At 43.5% G+C, this 27,429-nt stretch overlaps 1 protein-coding gene across 1 annotated transcript; it reads right to left on the bottom strand.

Moving 5' to 3' along the window:
- Positions 1 to 763: 763 nt before the first annotated feature.
- LAMP3 (lysosome associated membrane protein 3) lies at positions 764 to 18,357 on the bottom strand. The gene is made up of 6 exons (XM_084847598.1): positions 18,091 to 18,357; positions 13,759 to 14,543; positions 11,883 to 12,005; positions 5,649 to 5,706; positions 3,997 to 4,164; positions 764 to 1,659 (listed from the first exon to the last, which is right to left on the bottom strand). Exons 1-6 carry the CDS (start codon positions 18,140 to 18,142, stop codon positions 1,520 to 1,522), a joined length of 1,326 nt encoding a protein of 441 aa, XP_084703724.1. The 5' UTR covers positions 18,143 to 18,357; the 3' UTR covers positions 764 to 1,519.
- Positions 18,358 to 27,429: the final 9,072 nt, after the last annotated feature.

Consider the following 27,429-nt stretch of genomic DNA (forward strand, 5'->3'; position numbering starts at 1 on the left):
CTGCTGTGTTTTTCTTTGGTGGTATCAACATGGCTGGTTTATGGGATATATAGGTGGGGGGTGCATGCGTGCACACGAAAGAAAGATGGAGTAGTTGTTTTTAGGGGCTTTACATGATTAAACAAATCTTCATTAATTATTTTTGTATAAATTTATATGAATAAAAAAACCCAAATCTATAGGTCTGAAGCAAAATGCATACTTCCTTTCATTATAGACTAGTGAATGGACCTGGCTGCGCATGGGTTGGAATTGCCTGTAGGATGATACAGAGAAGCCTTAATCACACTTACACAGCTGTCAAGAGTTGGACACATTGTGCCCGCCCCACCTGAGTGAAGGCATGCCTGCTGGCACCCCCAGGCATGGCCCTTGCGATGGTCCACCCCTATAGCCCTCTGAGGGAGCAGCCTGTCCACTCCATCCTTCTTAGATGGAGTTGCCCCACAGCAGAGGGGAGGGGGCAGGCCTATAATTTGGACTACTAATCTTCCCTGAATTTAGACTGTGCTTGTTCTTTCTTTCATACTTTAACATGGGTTTTTCTCAGTATTTGCAGCTTGATTTAAAAAAAATATCTACAAAACATGAAAAATATAAATGTTGTATGGTGAGCTCACTGCAGTGCTGAATCATGATGTGAAGTTTGGTTGAAATCAATCAAATGGTATTGAAGCAGCAATTCTTTTTTAAAACTGCTTTGCCACCTTTTTGGTTCAAGATGGAGGTTGAAATTTTCACTATGCCCAAAACCATTCCAGATAGAGGTAGAACAAATCTTTAAAGTTTCATAACAATCAGATATACAGTTTTCGAGTCCATTGCGGACATAAAAACAAACACTTCCTTTTATTTATATAGAAAAAAGAGAAGAGAAGATAGAAGATACATGACACACACACATGTCATCATAAGCATAGCACCAATTCACACATAATGACAATTCCTGGATTGTTTAACCCAAGAATTGTCGGGGTTGACTGGTTGAATTGACTGCCTCTGATGCGCTCGTTACTTCTGCTTTCAATCAACAACCTAGGAACCCCCTGTTCCTGGGTTGTTATCATGAAATCCGAACTGGAACTCTGGGTTGTGTAGGGGTTAAACAACCCAGAGTTAACCCAAGAATCACCTATGGTGAAACCAGGTCATAGTCTCAGAAGAGGCTTTTTAAATACCTCTTTGAAGATGGTGCCTCTCATCTGCGGTTTTTGATATACATTTAACGTTACATGCTGCCTGATTAACTTTTGATTAAGTAAAAGTGCCATGATTAAAGCTTGTAGGTCAAGATTTTTATTGGGAGCTTCTAGTTCTTGTTTAGGCAGAAAGTATGGTATGAATATAGAAGTAATAACAATAAAATAATTGTCAGTTTTCAACTGTACATAGCTGGAAAAAGCAACTTGAAATATACAATGTAATCTATTTGCAATTGTAACTGCAGAAAAGCAGAATCTTCCATTCTTCCCAACCTCTTTATATGCTGCTGCACATGCTGTTAAGTAATATTCATGATTCAGATACGATCATATCCTCGGTTTGGTTTTCTTCTGTAAATTACACAGGTGACGAGTACAATGACAAATAATCCTGCAAGACTGAGGCCGACCGTAACTGGGATCAGTTTCTTTTTTCTGTCAAGAGCACACTCTTCCTCTGCAATTAAAGTCAGGATGTTAGGGCCAATTACATAAATATCATATGCTTTCACAGTAGTTTTTTGCTCAGTAGAATACAGCTACTGATAATTATCCAAAACCTGGTGAGCACTGTCTGCAGAGTTGGCATTTGGGCCAGTTAGAATTGTCTGACTTGTAGCATTACCCACTCTCCCCCCTAACGCTTATGGAAGGCAACATTTCCTTTTAAAGTTAGTTCTTATGTGACCATTTACAAGTCTTTCCAGCTTCAACCAAGGATTAAGCCTGAGACCCTGTGGCCCATTTCAAATCAGTGGTACCCCTGTGGATCAGGTACTGGCTCCTTGCACCACCTGGGATTCTGGTCAGAAGAGAGAATTACAGGCCATTCCCGCCAGGAGTTTGCTACAGAGGCCCATGATCCTCCTGGCTTGCAAGGTCAGGTGGTGCTAGAAGATCGATATGGTGTTATTGAGGGCTATAGATACTTGCTGATTAATTCCCTCAGTCTGGGAAGCTTGTCAGTAAAGGCTGCCTAGTTCTACCTCTGTGATGTCCAGCTGTCAGCCTGCCTCTGAGGTTCTGATCTGCCATCTTCCCAAGTATCTGACATATTGACCATCCTGTCCTGGCACCAGATTCTCTGGCAATGGCTCTCCAATCCATTTGGGAGTGGTTATAGAGCACATTCTATGCATGTATAAGGTCCCAGGTTCAATCCCTGGCTGGCATTTCAACTTAAATGGATCTCACCTATTAAGGATGCAATCCTATGCATGTTTAGACGGAGAAAAGGCCTACAACTCCCAGCATTCCCCAGCCAGCCTCCAGAGTGGGAACCCCACTCTGCCTGAAACCCTGGAGAGTTGCTACTAGTCAGCAAGTACGATACTGGGCTAGACAGACCAATGGTCTGGCTCAGCATAAATGGGGGCCTTCCTTATCACAATTCCCCTTCCACGTTACATAGAAGAAATCCTTCTCCTTCCCTAGCCAGGGCAGTTGGACCTACAGCATGCAGAGGTGCTGGATACAGATCCAAGCCCCAGCATCATGGCTGGGCATGAGTCAGAGTCTGTTGGTGTGTTGGCACGTTGAGCGAGGGACCTCTGAATTGAGACCTCCAGAGTTAATAACCTCTGAGTCTGCACCCCCTGAGGAACACTCCTTCTCAAGGGACTCTACACATCCTCATGCCAGACAGTCAGCGAAGGTAACCAGCCAAGGGGGAATTTACAAGGAGGAGGAAGAATTAGGCTTCCAGTTAGAGGACTGCCCCTTTAGGGCCTTCCACTCCTTGGGGAAGGGACAAAGCCTAGGAGGGTTATCAGGCCCTGGAGGAATAAAAGGCTTCAGTTCAGTCCCAGGTTTTGTCAGAGCTAGTTACTCACTTGTAGCTCTCTGTAGTTCTGCAACTCTGGCCTGTTTTATTACCTATTGTGCCCCATAGGCTACTGCTCAAAGTTGGGACAAGCCATATTAGGATCTAAGGACAGTACACTAGACCCCTGATACTGTTGGGAATATTGCAACCTCATCTGCAAGTTATTGGAAGGGGGCAGTGTTGCAGTTAGTTCATGGGAATTTTGGCCACAGCTAGCCTTGAGACCTCACTAGCCTACAGTGTGGTTTCCTGTGATTTCTTCCTTTTGCTCCACCTCTTCCTTCCCCCACCCCTCTCTCTGACCTCCTCTGTTGTTGGGAGCACGTGTGTTCTTGCTCCTGCCAGTGTAATGGAAAACAAAGTGGACTGAACAAACTCGTTTGAAAGTCCACACTGTACCTGCACTGTATATGCAAGAATACTTATGAGTAAAACTGTTTTCTTTCCTTCACTGAAGAAGGGTGTGGTCTCCTTTATTATGCTAAAATAGCCTGTGGGACAGGTAAACACTCATTCTTTTTTGTCTTTTTGTTTTTCTCTGCTAATTGCCTTGCTAACAGGAGGCATCATTACTAAATAATCCCATCAGATACTTCCCTATTAGAAAAAACTATCCCTTTTCACATATTCAGTGAATACAGAGATGAGAATCTGGATTGGGCCTGCTGTGTGGATAAAGCCTACAGATTGTACATGCATTAGTTCTTCCTGTGCTATCAGGAAGCCTACTAAAAGCAGGGTTCCTGATCACACATAGTTACATACGTGCAGACTGTGTTCAGATCTTTGGCTAAATGCAGAAGGTGTGAAGATAGCAAGTGAAATCACCCTTCCCCCTCCATGTATTTGGCATACCTTATCAATTGTGTGAAAAGGGCCATCATCCACAGACACGGATGCACACACATACATGCACACAGACTGACGGGAAGTCCATCACGTAGGCCCAGTGATGACACGCTTACTAACCTTTCCCAAATTTGTTGCCAACGATATCAAAGGCTTGAAGTTGGGAGTTGACAACCAGCAGTTGAAAATTATCGGCCATGTCCATGGTTTGCTTGCTGAAACACTTAAAGCAGTTACCTACTGGAGCTGAAAAGAGCTGGCCTGTTTTAATTCCACTGTACAGTGAACCTGAAGCACACAGATAAATAGAAATGCCAAATTATTTTGTTGGGAGTTGTTTCTTTGGCTGAAGTATAACTGGCATGTGTCAGGAGGCACTGTGGAGCCTGAGCTACAGGTCTATAAATCAAGCACCAGTTTCCTATACTCTGTGTCAGGAGGCCTGATTTGGAATTACAAACAACCTGGGACAGTGGAAGGTACTTTGTTTTGCAAATGACAGTGTATAGGTTTTTACATCTCCTCCTCTCCTCGAGCTTTTAACAGCCATTCCACCTGGCTACAGCAGAGGGAGAGGTGAGTTGGTAGGGCTCCCTCTGTTGAGATCAGCTGCATATGGCACCTCCTTTAAACTGGCCTGCAATGTCCATTAATAACAAATGGTTATTAAACATTTATGTAACTTCATGAAAAGTTCAGGCCAAACTAGATATGATGTTGAGTGCATGAATGCATTTAATGTGTCTAATTTTTTAAATCTTCTAAATAACAGATGTGCGGGCAATCAGGACTGTGATGTAGGGTGGGGGAAGAGGGAGGGGATTAACACTTTCCCCACCAGTACAGTCCTGATGACCATCCTGTTCCAGCATCAATCTATGATTTTTTAAAGGAAATTGCACAAAAATTAGCATTTAAATATGAATGTTTTTTTTTTCAAAGAATGTGCCTTTTTGTATGCATTTTATCCTAAAATGCTCATTTTTGTACACATTTTGAGCCAAGTACTGTATTGCAGAATTTGGGGAAGTGTGAAAACCAAAGGATAACTGCATCTTGATTCATGTACTAGTCTAGGAAGTGCATATCAGGCCAGTTCACATAAAAATGTGAACCAAACAAAATCCTTAAACATCCCTGCTTCTGCAGGCCACCCAGATTCAGTGCCCTCCCACCCACAAATCTATAATATGAGGATGATAACAATACTGACTTAGTTTACAGGGTTGCAGCGAGGTAATATATGTGAAGCACTGTGAACATTTGATGTACTGTGTGTGTGTGTGTGTATGTATATAGGTCAAGTATTATTGTTAGATCTGCCTATGTCCCCATTTTAATTTTTTAAAAAAAGTTGTGCACACGATCAAGTGCTGAAGCAACATGTCTAACTTCCTTTGTATTTGTGCTCAGTGATGATCAAATACCAGCTGTGAGTTTGGGGGGCTTTGCAATCAAGCACGTTGGCCAGCTGTGCCATCATGGTCGGACTCGGGTAGATTTCTGGGGATCCACTCCAAGGAATGAGCCCTCAAGCACAACAGCGCTGGTTTACCTTATTGTGAAGTTAGCGAAATGATACATCTTAGCATGTAGAGTGGAGTGGGGGATGGGCTCTGTAAGAATATTAACTCCAGAGTCTAGAATTACCCATCTGAGCCACTGTGCTAGCCTCTCTTAAAAAGAGATTTCCCAGGCTTTCACAATGCCTGAGATAGGATGGAATCCAAGTCGCTAACTGCCCAAAGAAAAAGAGTAAGTATGGCACTTACCTTCAGAAGGTATGGTAAAACTGGCCTCAATCACACTGACATAGTATACTTCTCCATCCTGTAAATAAGAAAAAAGAAAGGAAAGATTATACTTTTATCAAAGATCACCTCTTAGAATTTAGAAAACATAGTATTTGATTCATAGATTGACCACAACCAGCTTTATAGGTAGACAATTCAGTGGAAACAAACAGATTTTTAACTAAGCAGAACCTCCTCTAATAAGCAGAAGGGAACTTTCCTTTTTGCTAGCTGCTTATGAAAAGTATTTGCCATTAACAGAGGGCTGAAATGTGTGAGTCATGCACGTCCCATAGTAGGGAAGCATGGTGTAAACATCCAGAAGAGCAGTTTCTGGAGGCACAATAAAGGGTCTGTTCCTGCAATTGGAGGTCCATTGAAGACCTGGCCCATGTGGTACTTTGGTGCCCGAGATTTGAAGCAGATCGTGAGAGATTTCTCGGGTCTATTCTCCTGAGAGTAGCTGGAAAATCTGACCAAGACAAAATAATAATATTGTTGGAGGATAGAGACAAATTTATCACATTCAAAATGGCAAGATTTATTGCAGCCATTTTAAAGATAAAATCAACTGTTCCAGCTGTGGCTGACTCATTAATTACTCTGGACTGTATGGATTTTACTATGTAATATTAGACTGCTGGAGTTGTGCCTATAACCAATATTTTTTATGTGATTTTATTAATTGAGTTAAGATTATTGGCTTTGGGTGGTTAATTTTAAAGGATTACTATGCTATTTTATGTATTTTAACTGATGTCATGTATTGTTATTAGTTGTTGTGTGTTTGTTATGGCTATTGTGCTACTGCAATAAAAATATTTGTTGTTGTTGGATGCACAGTGTATCCATGCCCCTCAGGAGCCTTGGAGAGGTGCTGGGAAGGATGGGTACCTTTGCCCATATAACAGCAGACCCATCCTCCAAGGCAGTGCCATTAGGCAAAGCGAGGTGGTCAGGGAGGCCACTTTTGCACTGCCAAAAAAGAGGAAACACGTCAGAAAGAATGGGAGTGCCAATTTGCATAAAATTTGCATGTGCTACTTTGTGTTTAGATGCACATTTAGAATTGTTAAATTAATTGCTATAATTTAAACAGAAATACAATACATTTCACCATGGTGGGGAAGACTGTGACCAGGTGACCAGCATGCCTGATCAATTTCTCCCTTCTTAGGGTTCTTTGTCTTTAAACTGGACTTGAACTACTGGACAGCCCTTCAAACAGAGGATATCTTTAAATACAGGACTATCCTTTGATAGCCCTTCAAACAGAGGACTGCTCTCTGTGATGTAGGACTCATGGCCACTCTTGAGGTGGAACACATTAGGCAACAGATCTGGAGCACCATTAAAGGGCAGCAAATAGTTTTTTTTAATTAAGTTTTTATTTTCAGTGATGCAGACCACCATTTTGATTTTCTGTCTGAGGTGTGAGATCACTTTGGCCCAATCCTGATTCTAGAGTGATTTCCTGAATCTGAAAATATCTGAGGCTTCCAAGATGTTCACAATGCCTGAGGTTACCTGCTGTAAAACATACATACATACATACATACATACATATATATATAACCACCACCAAAGTGAGTTTTTTTTCTACAACTCCCAGCATTCCCCAGGCAGCACAGCCTGGGGAATGCTGGCTGGGGAATGCTGGGAGCTGTAGGACTTTTTTTCGTCTAAACATGCATAAGATTGCACCCTTAGTAGTGTTTATGGTCAGGCTGCCTGCTCCTAACCAAGCCTTTTCTAGAAGCTTCCTTTACTTGACTGCACATTAATGCAGACGTATTGTGTTAACTTGTATCCAATTAATAAGAATCAAGTCTCTGAGATTTGGAAAAATAAACATTCACATGCAGGAAATTTGACATGGGAAGTTCATATCTGCTCATATTTCAAAGAGCCTCAACAACCTCTGAACACTTATCTTAAAGAGAGGGTTGAATTCAACAGTGTGGCACCAGCAGCTGCATTGTTCTCAGAGGGTGGGAGGAGGGATCAGCTAACTCAAATTTTACCTCGGCTTCTTCACTGAAACCTTTCTATGTGACTCTCAATTGCACAACAGTTTCTAAAGATCTTACTTCAGTTAAATAATCCTGCACTCTTATGGGTAAGAGAGCAAACAGCCAGAGCAAACACATGAATCTGAGCCTTTATTTGAAAATTAGTGTGTTAGAGACAAGGGCCTTTTCAATACAATGAGCTTTTGTGCAGTTCACGTTTCCACCTTCATCTGTTGAGAAAATGATATGGACTCACACACAACCCCTTACCCATCCCACTCCACTCCACCCCACCCGCACCTAACTCTGCTCCATCTCAGTATTATGGCCTTAGTTACTTTACCTAAGGTATTTTACTCACTCAGTGTACTTATTATGTATTCATTTTATTATTTGTTACCCTGCCCTTCCTCCCAAGATCTCAGGATGGCATATATGGTTCCCCTCCCCCCTAATTTATTCTCATAACAACCTCCAGGTTAAGCTGTGAAAGACCGACCTGGTTCCCAAATCACTTCAATTCCTGGGTCATTTAACCAAGGAATTGCCAGGAGTGACTACGCTGCCTCCCACAAGCTTGCATTTCCTCTTTCAATTAACAACCCAAGAACCATGGGCAATTGTTGGGTTAACTCTGGGTTGTTTAACCCATAAACAACCCAGAGTTTCCAGGCTTGCATGTTATGAAACAACCTAGATTCCTGGGTTGTTAACTGAAAGTAGAAACAACAAGCGCGGGGGAGGCAGTGAGCTCATTTCTTTGCTCATCCCCAGCAATTCCTGGGTTAAACAACCCAAGAATTGAAGTGATATACGAACCAGGTCAGTGACTGGTCTGAGGTCCGTCTGTGAGGATTTGAACCTGACTCTCCCTGGTCCAAGGTTTGACAGGCCAGGAAAATAGGATGCTGCCTTATACTGAGTCGGACCATGGGTCCATCTAACCTGGTATTGTCAACACTGACTGGCAGCTGGCTCTCCAGGGTTTCAGGCAGGAATTTTTCAAGCCCTACCTGGAGATGCCAGGAATCGAACCTGGATGCAGAGCAGGTGCCCTACTACTGAACCACAGCTGCTCCCTGTGAGGCTAGCGACCCCTGCACCCCACAGTCTCTGTTGTGACTGCTGTGTGCAATATTGTTGTGTGAATGTCACAGACACTTAATGGATTTTTTTTTTGCAATTTATGTAATCGGTGATGAGCGACATGACACTACCTACCCCTTCTCCCTGTGAGCCCAAACTATTTTCAGAACTGTTTTTTCCTCTTGTTTTCTTCTTCATGTAAACACATGTTGTCAGGTTTAAATAAATGTATGGGCTATTCACCCCCTCTGCAGCAAAGCAAATCCTCATTTATAAGGTATGGAAGGGATATGTCATGATTGTTACTGAAAAGAGAGTTGAGAGAATCACACAACTGCCACAACTGCAGTTAGAAAAAGCCTTGGCAAGGGGAAAGGGTCATGTTTCAAATGCCTACAGTAAGGATCGACAACTAAAACAGGAGGGAAGCAAATGTTGGTCGGGGGGCTGGATGATGTCAAGGGGGCACCCTACCCCACAGCTCCTCCCCCTGCCATGACATCATCAACCCGGCCTACTTTCCCCCTCTGAGTCGGGCTGCTCCTTCCTGCACCGTTCGCATCCTGATCAGGGCATAAGCAGCGCAGGAAGGGACTTGGCCAGCGCTTGGAGGAACCAGCTCCTGCAAGTGCCATCAAGTGGTCGGAGCAATCCCCAGTTTATGTCAGATCAGAGACTGGAGATAAGAAGGGATTCTCCTTTGCTCCACTTGCCCTCTGATGGAGATTCCTCTCCCCAGGGGACTGGGCTTGGGGAAGGCAGGGGGTGGGGCCCGCACGGCCCGAATTAGGCCCACAGGCCAGAGGTTGCCCTCCCTTGAAGTAAAAGAACCTGAGTCAAGGCTGCCCCACTGTCTCACCAGTTGCCAATCTAGAGGCAAAATCAGGGCATGGTGTCAGCCTTCTCAGAAGGTCACTTGGAGGGTGAAGGCCTTCCAACCTCTATAATACTAGTAGCTGGCTGACCATACGTACCGTTTTCAACGGGACAGTACCGTTTTTTTCATATTTCCCGACTGTCCCGTCCTTTTAATATAAATGTCAATTTTGTCCCATTTTTAATTTTTTGTAAAAAACTAAACGCATTTATCATAAGTCCCTATGCTAATCACTGCGTGCAGTAAAACTACTAGTGTGACGAAAGAGGAGATTCCATTTCCTTTATCCAGTCAGGGCCAGGCGTCTTGAGCTAGCGACGATCAGACGCCGCCCCCTGGCTTGTCTGCAGTGGTGGGGAATGCAAGAGGCGGTCGCTAAGCCCCATTCAGCGTGTGGGAGCCAGGAGGGTGAGTCTTACTGTTATTTCTACCATCATTCCGCCCATAGAGATTCTTTCTGTCCTACATTCAGTTTGATTTGGACTTTTCAGACTCATATTTCGGTTCAACAGGCTGTTAGCTATTTTTTTATTACAGCGGAACTCTCCGGTAGGACATTAGCATATACCAGCTTGTGATAGCAGTCAGGGTGTTCATTCCTTTTTTTTTCCTTTTTGGTGTATGTTTATGATTTTTTGCAGTCTGGCCACTGCAGTCCTGCGTTAGAGTGTTCAGTGTGGTATGCCATACAGATTTGTTTACTGCTCATGTGATATTTTATAAGTATTTTATATATGTATATTTATGAGTGGGGTTTTTTTGTGTATATGCAATAAATTAGTGTTATTCATTTGCGCCCCTTTCCATGTTCTTTTGCAGTGAATTTAGGTTGTTTTTTAGAGACCGCAAAGGGAGCTGCAGTTGTTTTGTTATATTGTGGTTTTATTATTATTTTTTTGACCGTAGTGCAGTTTCCTTTATATATTGTAGGGCCAGGCACCTTGCCCAGAGAGAGAACTCCGTCCCATTTTTGTCATCCCAATATCCTGTTTTTGTCTCAAGGAAATATGGTCAGCCTAACTAATAGCAAACTCATTCTCCAACTTTGGGTCCTTAAATGGCACCATCCATGCACAAGAGGGAGGTATCAGCAGGTTCAGGAAAACCCCAAGTTTTGTAGAAGTACAAAAACTCTTTAGGGAAAATTTACAGAATCCACAGAATTATGACAGAGTGAGTGTGTGTGTGTGTGTGTGTGTGTTGGGAGATAAAAAAACCAGGGGTGGGGAGGTGGGAAAGTGAAATGGACTATAATGGAGGAGGACATGGCTGGCTGGAACCCAGAAAAGGACCACTCCACACTGCAAGACTGCAACATTTTGTGCTTTTCTACATGAGGCTTTTAACTCGCCATTTTACCGAGGCTTCTGCTTCCGGATTCTTCGTGGGATTAATATTAGCTTCTTTACCTGTGTTATTTTCGGGGGCGGGGGTGTCTTTATCTTTCTATATTTTCCATTAGAGGACCACTAGGTGGCACTGTGGTATAGCAGAGTTGTGCAAATACACCAGGATTTCATACTGCCATTCACAGAAATGCTAGGCTTTCCTCGTCAGAAATACAACAGCTATGCTAGAATGGTTGCAAAGCACAGGAGAGGCCCTGGAGGATGACAATGTCATGAAAAGCACCCACAAACTACTGTGAGTGAGGAATCACGAGCGCACGATAAACAGCTCATGTAGAAAGGCTCTTTGTTGTAGGCCTGACTTGCCATTTACTACGTTGTCAAATAGGCCTTCCAAGGAAACAAGTTGCTGATTAGGGCTCCAACTCAATCCAAATACAGCAGGGAGCTGGTTCTGCAGTTGCTAGGCAACTGTAACATCCTTCTCCATTTTTTTGCATGCCCAACAAAATGGCCACCTGGGGAATAGAGGGCAGCATTTGTGTGACTGCTACACAGAATTAAGAGGGAAGGAAAAAGGAAGAGTGGAAAGGGGAAGGGAAACAGCCATATCAAAACCAGCAGCAGCGGCATCTAAATCCTGGGAAGTGGAGATTTCCACCATTCTCATCCCCCCACAGAGCCTTCTTAGGTTCTTCTGCTTTTTAAATAATATATGTGGTTATGTATTCATTCTCGTGAATTGTCAGCTGCCTTGAGATCTGTTGTCACGCAGAAAGGCGGAAAATAAACATTTTAAATAAATACATACATACATAAGATTGTGGACCTGGGCCTCTGCCCTGAAAAATTCCTGGATCCCAAAACAATCAGCTGATGAAATGCTTACCTTGATAAAAGTGAAGCGTATGAAGCCACCGTGAAATGAGATGCTTAGAGTTGACAGCTGAACTCCACACATTCCGCTTGTGTGTGTGGTGTTTGGATCAATATTAAAATATTCTAAGTTACTCTGTATAACGGAGATAAAATCAATGCCAATGCGTGAACTCCAGCCTGGCATCAGCATCATTATTACCATTCATCGTCATAGTACTTTATGAAGGATCCTTACAAAGATCCTTACCCAAAGGACAAAGATCCTTACCCAAAGGGGTATAAAGTCTGAAACAGATACAGGAAAACAACAGAGGAAAGGAGAAATAGGGGCATGGGTAAGCAGGTGTGGAACATGAGCTTACTTCAGTTGCACATACTTTGGCTTCGTAACAGTACAGGGGACCACACAGGAACATAGGAAGCTGTACTGTACTGAGTTAGAACACTGGTCCATCTAGCCCAATATTGTTGACCCTGACTGGCAGTGGCTTCCAGGGTTTCAGGCAGGATTCTGTCCTAGCCCTACCTGGAGATGCCGAGGGTTGAACCTGGGACCTCCTGCATGCAAAACCTGCTCTTCCACTGAAGACCATCCTATGGGGATGATCCCAGGCTTCCCAGAAAGGAGGGGCTTAAAGAAATAAGTACTGTGGTCACACAGAGGCGGTTCAAGGCATAATGGGCAGCAAGCGGATGTGGGTAGAGATGTGTCAGGGACCAGGAGGCCTTTGGATAGCTCAGGGTGGTAGAGCTGGATGAGCAAAGAAGGTCACCAGAAGAGATATTTTAGGATATAAGTGCAGAGAGATAGGGAGGGACAAGGCCATGGAGGGCTCTGAAGGTGAGGACTAGAAGCTTGCACAGGATCCGGGAGTGGATAGGAAACCAGTGAGGGACCTAAGGAATGAGGTCACATGGTCAGAACAATGAGAGAGGGGAATAGATGCTTTAATTCTAAATGCATTTACTTAGAAATCCCACCCTTTTCAAAGACACTTCCTTCACACTATACCCTTGGGGGCCTTCCTTGCACCCACAGTGTAACTCAGGTCAGACTCATCTCTGCGATGGCCTGGCACCATCATGTACAGTCCCTGCTGCACACTGTCAAGTTGAGAGGCTGGCACAGACATAGTAGAGGGAGCCAGTGTGGTGTATCAGTTAGAGTGTTGGGCTGGGACTGGGAAAACCTGGGTTCAAGTCCCCACTTTGCCATGAAGCTCACTGGGTGACTCTGGGCCAGTCACTGGCTGGGTTCACACAACATGCTAAACCACACTCAGTGTTGAGAGCAGGTTGTTGTTGAACTGTGGATTGTTTGTTGAACCGTGGGTTATTGTGTTTTCTGAACACAGCACATTTTCCGCAGGGTGGCTTGTTAACCACGTACTGTGGCTTATTTTTCTTGGCTTCTTGGGAACCCATAGTTTGTTGTTGGGTTGTTCAGGATGCTTAACAAGCCACATTGCATGGTTAATGCAATGCAGAAAAAGTCCTGGGTTCAGACAACATGCTAACCCACAATTCAACAAACAACCCACAGTTCAACAGCAACCCACACTCAACCACTGAGTGTGGGTTAACATGTTGTGTGAACAGCCCCAGTGTGGGTTAACGTGTTGTGTGAATGCTGTGAATGCAGAAGTGAACCATGGGATCACACAGAGCCTTCCCCCAACCTCCTCCACTCACCTGTCTTCACCCTGATTTGGCATTACATCTGACCAGTGACTTAGGTCTGACCTTGACTAGCATGAATCTGGGGATGTTTCTAAAATAGCTTTTAGAACCTAGGATTAAGGATTAATCTGAATTTACTTTAGACTTTTCAAACAAAAAGAGAGGAAATTAAGAAAAGGGAAAGGAAAAACAAAGTTGCAGCTTACTGTATTTCTCTTTTTAACTATCATTGTCAAGCCAGTTAAGGCTTTAATGCAATCTGCAGTTCCATTAGAAACATTGTAAGCCCCAGTTGCAGCTGGCAATGGCTTCGGTGTGAGGGTAGGCCCAACTGGAGCTGTTGACAAGGGAGCAGTGGAACTGCAGATTGCAACTGATGTCATGTTCTTGTGGGCTGTATTACTTGCTCTTTTAGTTGTTGTTTCTTTACTCAAATGTGCCGTGTGCTTGTCGGTTGTCTCAGATACAGTCTTATTCTCATTCTCCGTAGTTGCTGGCAGGGCAGGAATTGTTTTCTGTCTGTCTGGTGGTTCAGGCTTTGAAGTTGTCCTCTGAGTAGCTGCTGTTGTTTTTATGGCTCTTTGAATTGTGGTCTGGTCAGCTAGTGTTTCAGATTGCATAACGGTCCTCTTGGCAGCAGCTGTGGTTTTAACCATTGTATGTATTTCAGTTTGACTGGATGGATGTGTGGGATTTGCAGATGTCACTTTAGGAGCGATCGTAGTTTTTGCCTGTGGGTGGCCTGCATTTTGGTTGGCTGGTAGTACGGATTCTGCTGTTATTATCTTAGCTTGGTTGACCGGTTGTGTGGTTCTGTGGCTTAACTCCGTGGCTGAAGATTCTGACTGATTATATGGAACAGTGGTGGTTAGGCGTCTGGAAGGAGGCAGCAACTGAGAAAACAAAACTCTCGGCAGAAACAAGGTAGATTTCAGAGCTGCCTTGACTTGCCTTTCATTATCCAGCACTTTGCCATTGCAGGATAGCTTTGCTGCAAACGAGCAGAGAATAGGTTTAATCTTGTTTCCAAGCAGAATTTTATACTGTTCTTCATTGCACGCTTTGGCCTTACCTCAGACCTCTTGGGAGACATTTTTCTTATACATTTAACTGGAATCACACCCCCACACCCCCACCTGCAGTTCTGGGCAGGATCGGTTGGTGTACAGGAAAAGATTGATTCCAGTAGGAGAAAGATAAGCATGTGTTTAACTCTCCCATTGAAATCAATGGGACTGAAGCGTGATTAACTTTGGCTGGATCAGGACCACTTTCATTTAATTATGTTGCTATCAGTATTGTACTGCTTTTACGCTACTGCATTTAAACAAAAAGATCCCACTGATTCACATGAGTGATCAGAATGAAATTGCCAATTAGATCAAAAAGCACTGCCCCAGTCCTGTCATGGTGGCATTGATTACTACCTGGCAGATCCTAGGTATCAAATCCTTAACACTTGGTTTCTTCCAGTATTTTTTTAAAGTGTAATTCTTCCAGCAGTTTGATACTACCTCCATATCTATTTTGAATATATGCCATTGGAACAAAACAGAAAACGCAACAGCTAGAGGCTTATATAGCAATCTTGTTCACATGTAACACCAATTGCTGGGTTAAACAATCCAGGTATTGACATGGCAACACAGGAGCAAATATGCTGCCTCCCACCTGCTCACCACTTCCGATTTCCATCAGTTTTCAGAAACAACCCAGGAACAAACCATGGGTTAAAACTCTGTGTTGTTTAATGCTAAACAACCCAGCGTGCTGGGTTTGCATGTCATAACAACAACCCATGAACAGGGCATTCCTGATTTTTTTTCTGGAAGGGGAAGTGGACAACTGGGCAGGACCCAGCCAGCACACTTGCTTGTACTCACAAACAATCTATGGTTTGTTCGTGTGAACCGGGCCAATGGGTTCTTTGGAAGAGTGCACCATCCAAAAATATTCCCCTTGCCAGATTCTCCACCACAGAGTCCATAGCACAGTAAGCAACAAACAGCATGGTAGCACTCTCTAATAGTTATACCCCTGTTGCAAGGGCATCTTTTAGGCCCATAAGCAGGGCTTTGCCTAGGTACTTAAAAGATTTATGGCACAGGCCCAAGGACACAAAATTGCATAGACTTTTCATAGGCTGTTTTATATCTATGTATGCAAATGCAGAAATAATTTCTAGGATTGATTTCAATTTCACAGGTTTCAAATTTCCCATCAAAAAACCTCAAATAAAATTATTCAATTAATTTGCACCCCTCCCCCCAGTTCATCCCAAATTGGTGGTTCCTCTTCCATTAGAATTAATTTGCATGGCTGTGAACAGGTATGGAATAATGCTGGTATGTTTCTTTTAATGAGCCCTTTTAGCACGCGCGCACACCCCCCCCCCTTAAAAATTGTAACTTTTGCACCAAAATGGAGTTTCAAAAATTTTACAGAGCATTAATCCCAAAGAAAGCCAGGCAGTCCCATTTAATTTCCAGCTCCCACCCAGATCCTATTCCAACATTTAATCATTTTCCCTTCAGTTAATTATCCCATTCACCAACCATCATAACCAACATACATTAAATTCAAAATAAAATAAAGCGGTGTCCGATTCTGCTGTGGAGGAGAGGGTTCAAAATGTTGTGTGGGTAGTGAGAGGGCTAGAAAGTGGAGCAGAAGAGGTAGATGAAATGGGGAAAGGAAGGAGATTAAGAGGGAGAGCGCAGGGGGAGACTGGAAGAAGGAAGGAGCAGATAGGTTTGGCAGTGCGGATCAGGGAGAGGAAAGATGGAAGAAGGACATAGAAGAGGCAGAGGAATTGTGAGAGGAGGAGAAGGTGGAGGAAGAAGCAGGGGGAGTGGAAAGAGCTTTCTCTCTTTCTCTCCTCTTCAGTTTCTGGAGTTGTCTTGCTATGTGGTGGGGACTTGTGACTCTTCCTACACCCTGCAACATACACAGATACGAGCCAGTTCAAAACAGCCCACCATGGCTTGTTTAAGGCTTGCAGTTCATTGCTTGTAGTTCACCGTGGCTTGTTTAAGCCATGGTGAACTGCAATGCAGCATTTTGAATATTCAACCCCCAACTGGGGGTTGTCGTGTCATGCAAACTCTGGGTTATGCAAAGGTTAAATAACCCTCGCATAAACAATTATCACATAACCCTACAATAGACCATGGGTTATGTGAGGGTTGTTTAACTATCGCATAACTCACGGTGGCCATGTTTGCACTACACGACAATCCCGACTGGGGGTTGAATAGTCAAAATGGTGGCTGGCACTCACCACAGCTCACCGTGGCTTAAACAACCCACAGTGGGCTGTTTTGATCATGCAAACCAGGTCACTGTCACACAGTGAGGAAGACACAAGCAGAACAGGCACACTTAGCACCACCTCTCCATGCACCTCTACAGTGCAGGACAGGGGGTCACACACCACACACATACAAGACCAGGATCTAACACACATTTGGGGTACCTGGAGAAGGACCTCCGGTGCAGATTATTTAACATTTTTAAATGGCAATAAACAGTTTTTTCTGTCTTTCTTTCCCACTCATTTCTCTGTCCCTCTCCTCACTTACCTCTCTCTCTCTCTCTTCCCTTCCTGGAAGAAAATCACCCCCACCACATGGAATTATGTTTTGAAAAAATAGTGTCCATTGGCACCAACGGAGAGCTTTTATCAAAGTTTAACTACCACATTTGGGGGGGTGATTTGGGGGTGGAGATTACAGTGTACTACCCCTCTATGGCAATTAAGAATAAAGAAAAACTTCCATTGACACCAACTGAAGCTTTTTTTGTAAGGTTAATTGCCATACAGGGGGCAATTTTCAGTGGGATCATAGTGTATGGGGAGGGGAGGTTTAGCTGTCCGCTCCCCCCCCCAAAATCCCCCCGCATACTAACTACGTTTAGAAAAATACCTTCCATTGGGACCAATGGACTTTCCCCCCCTCAGTTTATTTACCCTGAGGGTGGGTTTTGGGGGAGTCAACCCTCCCCTCCCTTGAAGCAATTCCCCCTGAAAATTCCTTCCCCTACATGGCACGTATGTTTTAAAAACTCCTTCCCTTGTCATCAATGGACACTCAAGGCTCTGGGAAATACATGTGGGACTCTGGGAAAAAGATTTGGGGACCAGGCCCCATGGTCCCTGACCACAACCCCCAATTACCCCCAACTTCCTTGATCCCAAAAATGGTTAAAAGCAGAGTTGCTCATTATAAAAGCTCAAGGAGGGGTGCATATGAGATAGGAGTTATCACCAAAGAACCCTATCAGGTGACCAGATTTAAAAATGGGAGGGGGGGGGTCCTGTCCCTTTCATAGCTGTACAATGTAGGGATTTTTAACAGGTTCAGTTTTCGTCATCCCTGCATGACATTAACAAGCTGTATCTGCTGAAAACTGTACAGAGCAATTAAAGGTACAGAAGAACTAGAAATGTGCTCATTGCAAGCTTCTGTTACCTGCCTGCATAGCTCCAACATACCCTGATAACATACAGGGATAAGAGCAGATGTTTGTCTACTCACCGCCAGCTGTGATTAGAAGAAATTCCACCAGCAGATTCTGCCAGGTCATCATGACTGGAGACCAGAATAAGTAGCAGTTTAGTGGCACCTTAAAGGCTAACAGAATTATTATGAGGGTAGAAGCTTTCGTGGACTAGGGCACATACACCAGTCTTCTTTAATGCCACAAGAATCTTTTACATTTCCCCCCTACAACAGACTCACTTGACTACTCCTTTGGAAGCCAAGTAGTTTGCTGCTCCCTTCTGATGAGCTCTGAGCAAAGGGGAAGTACAGCTCAAGGACTGCAACGTTTTGGATTATGTGGCAGCCAAAAAGTCACATGCAAAGCAGTAAAGGGAGTGGGAAAGACCTCCTTGAACCATGTGAATAAGTGTAAAAAATGTTGGTGGAACTGAAAGTGTTAGCAAGATTGACTTGGTTTAGCAAGTGAATGGTGATCCAGCAGCGAACAGACCAGTCCAGATAATCTGGATCCATTCTGCTGGATTGAAGAAAAAAGACAAAATATCTTGTGGTGTTTCCCAAAATGCCTTTGAGGTCCTTGACAGCATACCCACCAGCATTTGACAATTCAAAAGAGGCACACTCCTGCACAATTATAATAAACCCATAACCACTCCCAGTATATATTCTTTCCCCATGCTAGAGTAGGGTTTCCCAAAAACAGCCTGGCTGGATTATTTTATTTCAGGCTAGTTATCAGAAAAACAAAGGGGCTTCTTTCCAGCACAGCCATTATTTGTTTGTTTGTTTGTTTTAATTTTCAGCGGTTCACCGTAAGTGAATAGGACAGTTTTGCACTGGACTCTGAATCCAGACCTGTCAAAACTTGCTGAGAATCACCCCCAGATGCATCAAAAGGCCATTGGTTGCTGACCCTGGATCCTCCCAATTTGTTTTGCTGTGCCCTGGACCCAGAAAAATGCATGTACTCCCTGGTGGTACTCTGTCCTGGACCTGCTATACGGTCCACCCCGCCCCCTGACCCAGAAAGCTCCACCGCAAGCCCCAGCCGGGGCTCAATAATTTTTTTTGGATGTCAAGGCTTTGCAACCCTATTATATATTGGGAATGCCTCTTTTTATTGTATCAATTCCTCTGGAATAGCCTGCAGTGGCTTCAGAACCAAGGTGGATTAGTAAACTCATCATAATTTTTGCCTCCTCCTCCTCCATTGTCATCAGCATCAATAACAACACGAGCAGTAAACCCTCAAGACTGTTTAATCTCACAGTGGATCTGGTTGCCCTTATTATGGAACAGTTGAAACTCAAACCAATTTAGCAATGTTGGAAGAAGCTATTAAAGGAGGAGAGGTGGAAGGGAAGAGGTTCTTATGGCATTTTGAGTCTCATCGAGGATAGGTCCATCGGTGACTACAAGAGCATCCCTACACCAGCCTAAAATCCCAAATTTAAAAGGGGGCTTTCTGCTTCCGTTTTAAATGCAGGATCACAATGGACTCCATTTACATGTGTTTCCTTCCCCCCCTTTCCCCTCCCTTCTCCCCCTTAACTGAGTCTTCCATATGTTTCATTGATCTCGCTCCTCTTCTTGTGGCTTTTCCTTTTCACAGAGGGAACTCAAGCGGAACACAAGCACTGTAATTTGATACCTCATTTCCGATCTATTTAAAAATGGAATAAAGGTTATTTAGTGCAGGAGATGCCCTGGTGGTTCACGACGTCATCTAAAGGCCCCACAAACTTCCATGAGTGAGCAATCTCAATAGCAGGATAAACACTCCGCATGAAGAAGCCCCAAGTCACGATGGTGACATGGAATCTCCAGTTCAGAGACACTATGCAACTAAGCACCAGCTGCTGCAGAGCAAACAAGAGCAGAAGATGGCTACTACCTCCATACTTGGCTTTGGGATTCCTAGACCCACCTTGGTTGCCCAGTGTGGGAAACTAGATGTCAGGCCTGAAGGGTGCGTGGTCTGGTCCAGTAGGGCACCTCTTATGTTCTTATGTCTATGTATGTACATTTAGAAGCACATGCACTGGACTGCATCCATCCTTTCCCCATGAATTTGGTTTCTATCTAGAGCTACAGGGAAGGAGAATAAAACTTGAACAACTCTAGAGTACGTGTATGCATACTAACGACATTTAAATGAGCATGCCAACATCTCGCCAAAAAGCAAAATAGAGATAGGTACTAGAAAATCTGGACAATTGGAGCATATGTAACAGTTCATGGGTATCTTGCTATGACTAGTAATTTCCAGTCTCCTCTTGTTCTCTTAATGCCCCGTTATAGAATCAATGCATTTTCGGAGTGGAATCACACACTCCTTTTCCCCCATACTGTTCATGAGGCCTGGAAAGCCAATTCGCACAGTCACTGCAATTGGAACAGAGATGAAATATCTTAAAAAGAGGCAAGTTGCAATACAATGGCCATAAGCAGCTACCTTGGATGTACCCAGGAAAGCTTTTCTTGCCAGAATTTAGCATGCAGAAGTGGAAGTCAAAGGCTGCTTTTTGCCTTTGGGGAGGAGAAATAGGTTCCAGCAGTAGTTAACAAAGGTATGATGTAGCCTCCTAGTGGACAATGTTTTGAATTACATATACTTACAAGCAATCCATAATACGGGATGCAGATTCCTAGCTGTATTGCAATGAATCGTGAGTTGCATTTCCACACTTTTGCAATGTGGTCGATGTGGTCAATCTGACACATAGAGTAAGTAGTAGTAATTTTTATGTTTTAATTGGCCATAACAAAAATCTGGCACATGGTGCTGTTAGGACAAGCATTTGCCACACCCTGAATAGGGACATAATACTCACTAGTGTAAATCCTGGGGACTCCATTTTGGGGTCTCTCATGGTTTTGGAGCGGTATTGAAAGTTTAAAAAAAAAAAAACTTCTGCAAGATGACTTGGATTTGGCCTTATTGGTTTTGCACCATCGGAGTATTTTTTTTTATTGCGCCAGTGCTTATATGTACTATACGTTATTCAAGCTGCCTTTGAAATGCAAACAACAGTTTCAGGGAGAATATTTTGTTGGGACTGTGGCCTTGAGAGAAAAAGTTAAACTCCCTCCACCACATCTCCCACCCTCACCGCCACAGTCCTGAGGCTGCTAAGACTTCTCCACACCTGCAATTTCTATAACAAAAAACCCCATACACATTACATTTCCAACAATTAATGACACATCTCATTTGGCCCTATGCCTTTTGTGTAGAGATGCCTTTCGAGGTAGATTGATTTGTGCTCCTTGTTATGCATTATTTAAAAAAAAGAAAAATAAGACAGAAAAATCCATTTTGCAAGCAATTTTGTAATACAGTATTTATAATTTTTATAAAGTTAAAACAAAGGGTTGGTTTTACACAGTTCATAATGGTCTATTTACAGAAAGTCCAGCTTCACACACACATATCTTGTCATACATTCAGTCCTGATACAAAAGAGGGAAGAGAGCAATTTCTGTGATTTGCCTCTGCCTATCTTCCAGCAATCACAAACTACAAATTACCCTCAACATGGAAAGTGGGTAAAAATTACATGTCTTGGACCAAGCAGCAATTGCAGAAGAAGGGATTTTAGCAGCAGTTTCAGTACTAGCTGTAGCTGCTCAGGAAAATACAGAATGGGATTATTTTAAGTATCATCTCAGATCAGCTTATGATGTCTTTCTATTCACAAATGTCTTTCAAAGTTCTTCAGTGTACCTAAGAAAAGGCTTCTGTGTGCGTGTATGTAGTAATGCCCTAAATCAGTTCAAAATAAAACACACAAATCTTAAATCTACACTTGGTGAGAAAAGGTATAACAATGGGGGCAGCAAAACACATTTCCCAGCATTATTGTGATTGTGACCCTCTTAACTCTTCGTCAGTAGTTCTGTACCACAAAACTGGTGTAAAGAGGTTAGAGACTTGGGGCTTGGGGTTTTATGCACACTTGAGAAATCCTCAACATTTGCAAGTCAGGTGGAAGCCATCTGGAAGTTAATGTTTCCCCCCTGCTGCCCTATTATTTTATTTTCTTAAGTGGCACACAGGCAATGTACACACACACAAATACAGGTGATCCATAACATGTTATTTAGCTGCCATGCAGTGTTTTTCAGACTGTGTTCTGACAAACCGAACTGTGGTATACCTCCGAGGCTTTTCAGACTCCTCAGTCAGAAGGAACAGTATCGACTCCCCAAGAGACAGTGAACTTCTGCGGTGCTCTGCAGCTACAGGAGAGTGGTGTTTTAAAGGGCATGGTCCCAGTCATACAGGAGAATGGTGGGACACAAGAAGCCAAAGTGAAATGAGTGGGTAGCCTATAACATATCCCAAATCTTTTGGAACAAGCCAAGCATATCCATGTTGTTCTAGCTGATATGTAAAGGGTTCCCTGAAGGTAGAAAGTGAAAAACAGTGCTTTAAGAACATCTGCCAAACCCCTACTCCACAGAGTTGTCCTTTCCAGAAGAGACATATAGTACCAGTTACCTAGGGAGGTGGTGGGCTCTCCCACACTGGAGGCGTTCAAGACCAAGTTGGACAGCCATCTGTCAGGGATGCTTTGACTTGGATTCCTGAATTGAGCAGGGGGTGGGACTCGGTGGTCTTATAGGCTCCTTCCAACCCTGCTATTCTATGATTCTATGATACTTCAGGGGTGGGCAGAAGGTAGAGTGGGATCTACTGGTAGATCTTTGAGTGACTTGGGTTAGACAAGGGTTTCTGATTTCCAGTTGTTTAACAATAGCAACAATGAAAAACCTTCCCCTGCTCACCAAAAAATTTAAGTTGCTGAAAAGCAGAACATTTTGGGGGAAACGGGGAGTGGCCTTTGGAATGAAAGGTCATCTGATCTTGGTTCTGGTACTGATCACAAACTCCTGGACTGTGCAGGTGCTCAGAGGTACCCTGTTCCTTAATTCTTGGTGTAAGTCTGCCTGCCTGAGCCAGTATTTTGCACCTGGCTGTGGTTGGTGAAGCTCAGAGTTCTAGTAAAAAAACAAAGTCAATCCTGCAAGCCTGACGTCTGCCCATCCCTGTATGGCATCACTTTCTCTATGCTATTTTAAAGCTAAAAACCAAACACCTACGTGCATTTCCTGCCTGTGTTTCATATCATGTTTTAAAGTTTTTATGAGCATTCCTAGTGGGGAGTACAAATAATAGGTTTTTTATTTTTAGACTGAAAGTGGCACAGCAAGAATAATGTCATATTAGTTGCCTTGCTTTGGAAAGATCTACATTGCCTTAGAGACCTATTTCCCTCCCTCGCACAAAACTGCTTGTAAAATGGTGAGATTCTTTGAATGTGTTAACCTTGTGCTGAGTTTTAGCTCCATATCCAGGTTATAAACTGATCTTAAGCATTTGTGGTAATACCTTTCCTTGTCATGTTGGCAGATCACTATCTCTGATGTTACCAAGTGGCACAGGAGGGCTTGGTGTATCCTTTCCTAAGCAATTATCAGCGTGTGTTGGAAAATCTTAGGAGTTGCTTTTTAAAACTAATTTTTAAGCTAAACATAATGAAGTGGAAAAAATACTCTGAAAGCTGTGCTTTAAAATATTCCGAACCTAACGTTTCAGGTCTCAATGCAGGGCTTGTCACATGCAACTAGTTGCAGGCAACTATGGAAAATCAAAAGATGTTCAAGGAGAGAGATGAACATGCAGAGTGGATGTGGATGGCATCAGCTGTGCCCAGAAGAAGCGTGCATCTGCACCCAAATCCCTCTTGTTGTCTGGGACTGGGAGTAAATCCTTTTAATATCTCAGTATTATTGTCTGTGTGAATTCTGGTACATGATGAAACAGAAAAACATTTGTAATATATTTTGCAAAATACACAGTACACACACACACAGACACACACAGCCTACTGAATTAATACATTATGATGACCACATAGAAAGATTGTCTATAATTTGGCTGTGCCTGGAGAATTCCAGCAGCAAATGAAATGTTTGAAATGAAGGACAACGGGCGGGGGGTGGCAGTGGAAGCAACAGCATAGAACTGTTCAAAGACCCTGTTAAAATCCTATTAGCATCCGTGTGTGTGTGTGTGTGTGTGTGTGTGTGTGTTTATATAAGAATCCCTAAGAGACAAATTTCTCACCAATCCCACTCACAACACATACTCACTTTCCACTACTTAGGGAAGAGGAAGCAACATGAATATATAGGATTTTAGGTGAGGTTAAAAAAAAAAAAAAGTAATCGGGACACTAAACCTGTACATATTTGTCCCTTAGCAAGAGGGACCAGGAACATGAACTGGTGCAGTTATGTGCACTGAATAATGTAATATGGCTTCATAGAGCATTGTAGAAAATATGCAGAGAATGATCATTTTCTTGCAGTTTTGAAAATCTGTCTCCACTTAAACAAATGGTCACATTTCACATTTCTAGGCTCCTTGGGTTGAGAAAATAAGAAGCAACAGCTATAAAGTTTACAAATTCAGGACCGAAACCAGAAGACACCTCAGTGGAATTTCCAGTAGTCTGGGAGTGCAATATGTTATCCTAACCCCTTCCATACCGGCAAACATAATTTTGGAGGAGGACTAATTTATTAAAAGTGAACATTTATCTGAATTAGCCACACAAATCATTCTTTGGCTCAGGCTTGCCCACATTTGCCAGGGGGAAGTAGCATGCAAACTGGAAGCACACATCCACCCGTTTACATGCAATTGCTGCAATTCTTGCTTATTGTGACCTCTGAAAAACAGGATGTTGCAATCACAGAAATTGCATATATGGGTGTATTTCCAATTTGCTGCCTACTGTCTCCATGAGAATGTGGACAAATGCCTACTGGACACGTTTATATGTAGGAAATTTGTTGCTGTTGCTGCATGGGTCAGCCAACTCTTTAAGTGTCTGTGATGAATAAATTAAAAATGTAATACTAAAAGAATAAGCCAAGAGATAAGAATACTAGACTCAGAATTATGTGGGTTCAGTTTCCCTCCAGCTCATATACTGGCTCGCTGTGGGAAAGTCGTAGCCCTTTAGAACTGAAGCACATGATCAGTACTCTCACATGTCAAGTTAGTTATTGGACTGTACCACTTCAGATTGCTGGTTGAGGGCTGAATCTCTGAATGCTCTCCTGCATGAAAAGCTAGTATGGCAGGGAGAAGAGTTTAGACTAGCTTTCTCCCTGTTGTTTTGCATGTGCATGAAGTAACACAATACCACTGATGTTCATTTAAAATGCTACAGTCCAGCAACAACAGATAGTGGCAGGTTCGCATGATGGGGGGGGAACTATGGAGTATGGGTTGCTTCCCCCACCTCTGCGTGTGCCCGGCGTTTTCTTAATTACCTGCACTGAATCGTAGGTTGCTGTGTTATCTGAACCTGGTGTGCAGCAGGGTGCTTCTAGCCCACCCCACAACCCATGGCTTGTAGTAGGAGTTGTGGGGTAAGTTAGAAGCCAATTCCACCACGCTGCATGCTGAGTTCGGACAACACAGCAACCCATGACGCTGTCTGGATAATTAAGCAAATGCAGAGTGCGCAAGCAGCACACGCAGGGGTGGGGGAAACTACTGTGTAGTTTCCCCTGCTGATCATGTGAACCTGCCCAGTAACCCAATTCACATGATCAAACAAGTCACGGTGGCTTAAATAAGCCTTGGTGGCTTATTTTGAGCTCCGGCGTGTGCTGGTGTCATTTCCCTAATTACCTGCCCAGGTGTGGGTTGTTGTGTTGTCCGAACCCAGGCAGCAGGGCTTGTTTGAGGGGAAACAACCATCAAATAACCCATGGTCAGTTGTAAGGTGATTTGAGGGTTGTTTCTCCCTCAGACAAGCCGTGCTGCCCAGATTCGGATGATATAAGCCACTCCCAGGGAGTAATTAGGGAAATGGTGCCCAGCACACACTGACACGCATCTGGGATTAAAACAAGCTGCTGTGGCTTATTTAAGCCATGGTGGCTTGTTTGACTGTGTGAAGTGGCCCAGTGTGGGTATGCTGATCATGCAGTCCAGTTCTTAGCTTAAAGTTTCCATCTCTAAAGCAGGATTAAGGGTGCCCTGCTTCACAGGAAGGATGGATGGATACTGATTCTGCACACTAAACACATTTTCTAGATGCTCAATAATAAGAATAACAAATGGGAACAGTACAGACACTTTCAATTAGAATTAATGTGCTGATAAATGTACTGGGGAAATGGCCTATAATTTCAGTCACAGCATTGCTATGCAAAGCAGTATTTCTGCAATAAGCTCTCCCATCTTCATCAACACTTAGCTGAATTCTGGGTTTTGTCCATGGCACAGCACAAGTGAAACAAGCAGTTGACTGATGTGTCGGTCAAGCTGCATGCAATCTGAGGGGTGCACCCAGCACTCTTTGCAGCATTGCTAAGGATCCCGTGTCACACCTCTCAGTTTGTGTGGTGCAGCTGCTTGGGGGTGGCAAAATGCCAAGGGTCGGGGTTGCTTTATCTGGATTTTTCTCCACTTATCAGCCTTACATACACCATCCCACAAGTAGCCCTATTCCTAGATCAGTCCCCCCCCCCCCGCCCCCAAACATTACATTACTAGTAGCTTTGTGGGACTAGCAGCTTTGCGGGACCTAACTTTCCCATTCACCATCAAAATGCCTTCATGCAAAACATATTTATATATTTCTTTTCCCCTTGGAACTCACAAGTGCCTTTTGTCCTGTGAATCTGAACGCCTATGGCAAGTTGTGATATTGTCCATGGTGACAGAGGGTTGGGACAGTCTTCCTTAAATTATGATGGCAGGGCAACACATCTTTAATATGTCCACGTGTTCTCCTCAGCAGTAGGTCCATTTGCAAGTACCTAAACATATTGGGGACATCATATGGGGATGCATTAAATATTTGGAGCAGGGCACTGTATTCTGTTCCAGAGCCCAGCATATGATAATGTCTAACATGCATTTTACTCAAGTGTAAAACATTGAATGGCAGCATCAGACAGAACTGTCAGCACCGAATGCAAAGGGATGTGTTCCCTCAATCACACATGGGGGGGGGGGGAATCAGGCACCCTCTTGATACCCCAAACATATCCCAGAACTGCCTTAGCAGTAGTTGTCCCCTGCCTAACCCATACCATTCTTTACCCACAAGATGCCCATCTGTTTCCAACTACCATCCAAAACACCTTGTAGACAGAAGAACATAGCCAAAACCATGTCACACCCTTCGTGTTGTGCAAAGGCATAGCGGCTGGCTCAGGTTCAGGAATTGCATCTTCTTGACCATCACCCAACCTGTTTTTGTTGTTCTCACTGTTCATGATTGTCTTGAGATAATCAAGCCTTCATTGATCAAGCCACAAAGGAGAGGGTGAGCAGCA

This window comes from Heloderma suspectum, chromosome 3 (assembly GCF_057233095.1).
Source record: "Heloderma suspectum isolate Gila_16-S chromosome 3, 16-S_ref, whole genome shotgun sequence".
Classification (NCBI taxonomy): Eukaryota; Metazoa; Chordata; class Lepidosauria; order Squamata; family Helodermatidae; genus Heloderma; species Heloderma suspectum.

Coding starts and splice junctions, on each gene's coding strand:
- LAMP3 (XM_084847598.1), bottom strand. CDS start 18,142: ATGATGACCTGGCAGAATCTGCTGGTGGAATTTCTTCTAATCACAGCT. Junction 14,544..18,090: donor TCTTCTAATCACAGCTGGCG/GTGAGTAGACAA, acceptor GCTCGTTTGCAG/CAAAGCTATCCTGCAATGGC. Junction 5,707..11,882: donor TACGCTTCACTTTTATCAAG/GTAAGCATTTCA, acceptor TCTTATTTACAG/GATGGAGAAGTATACTATGT.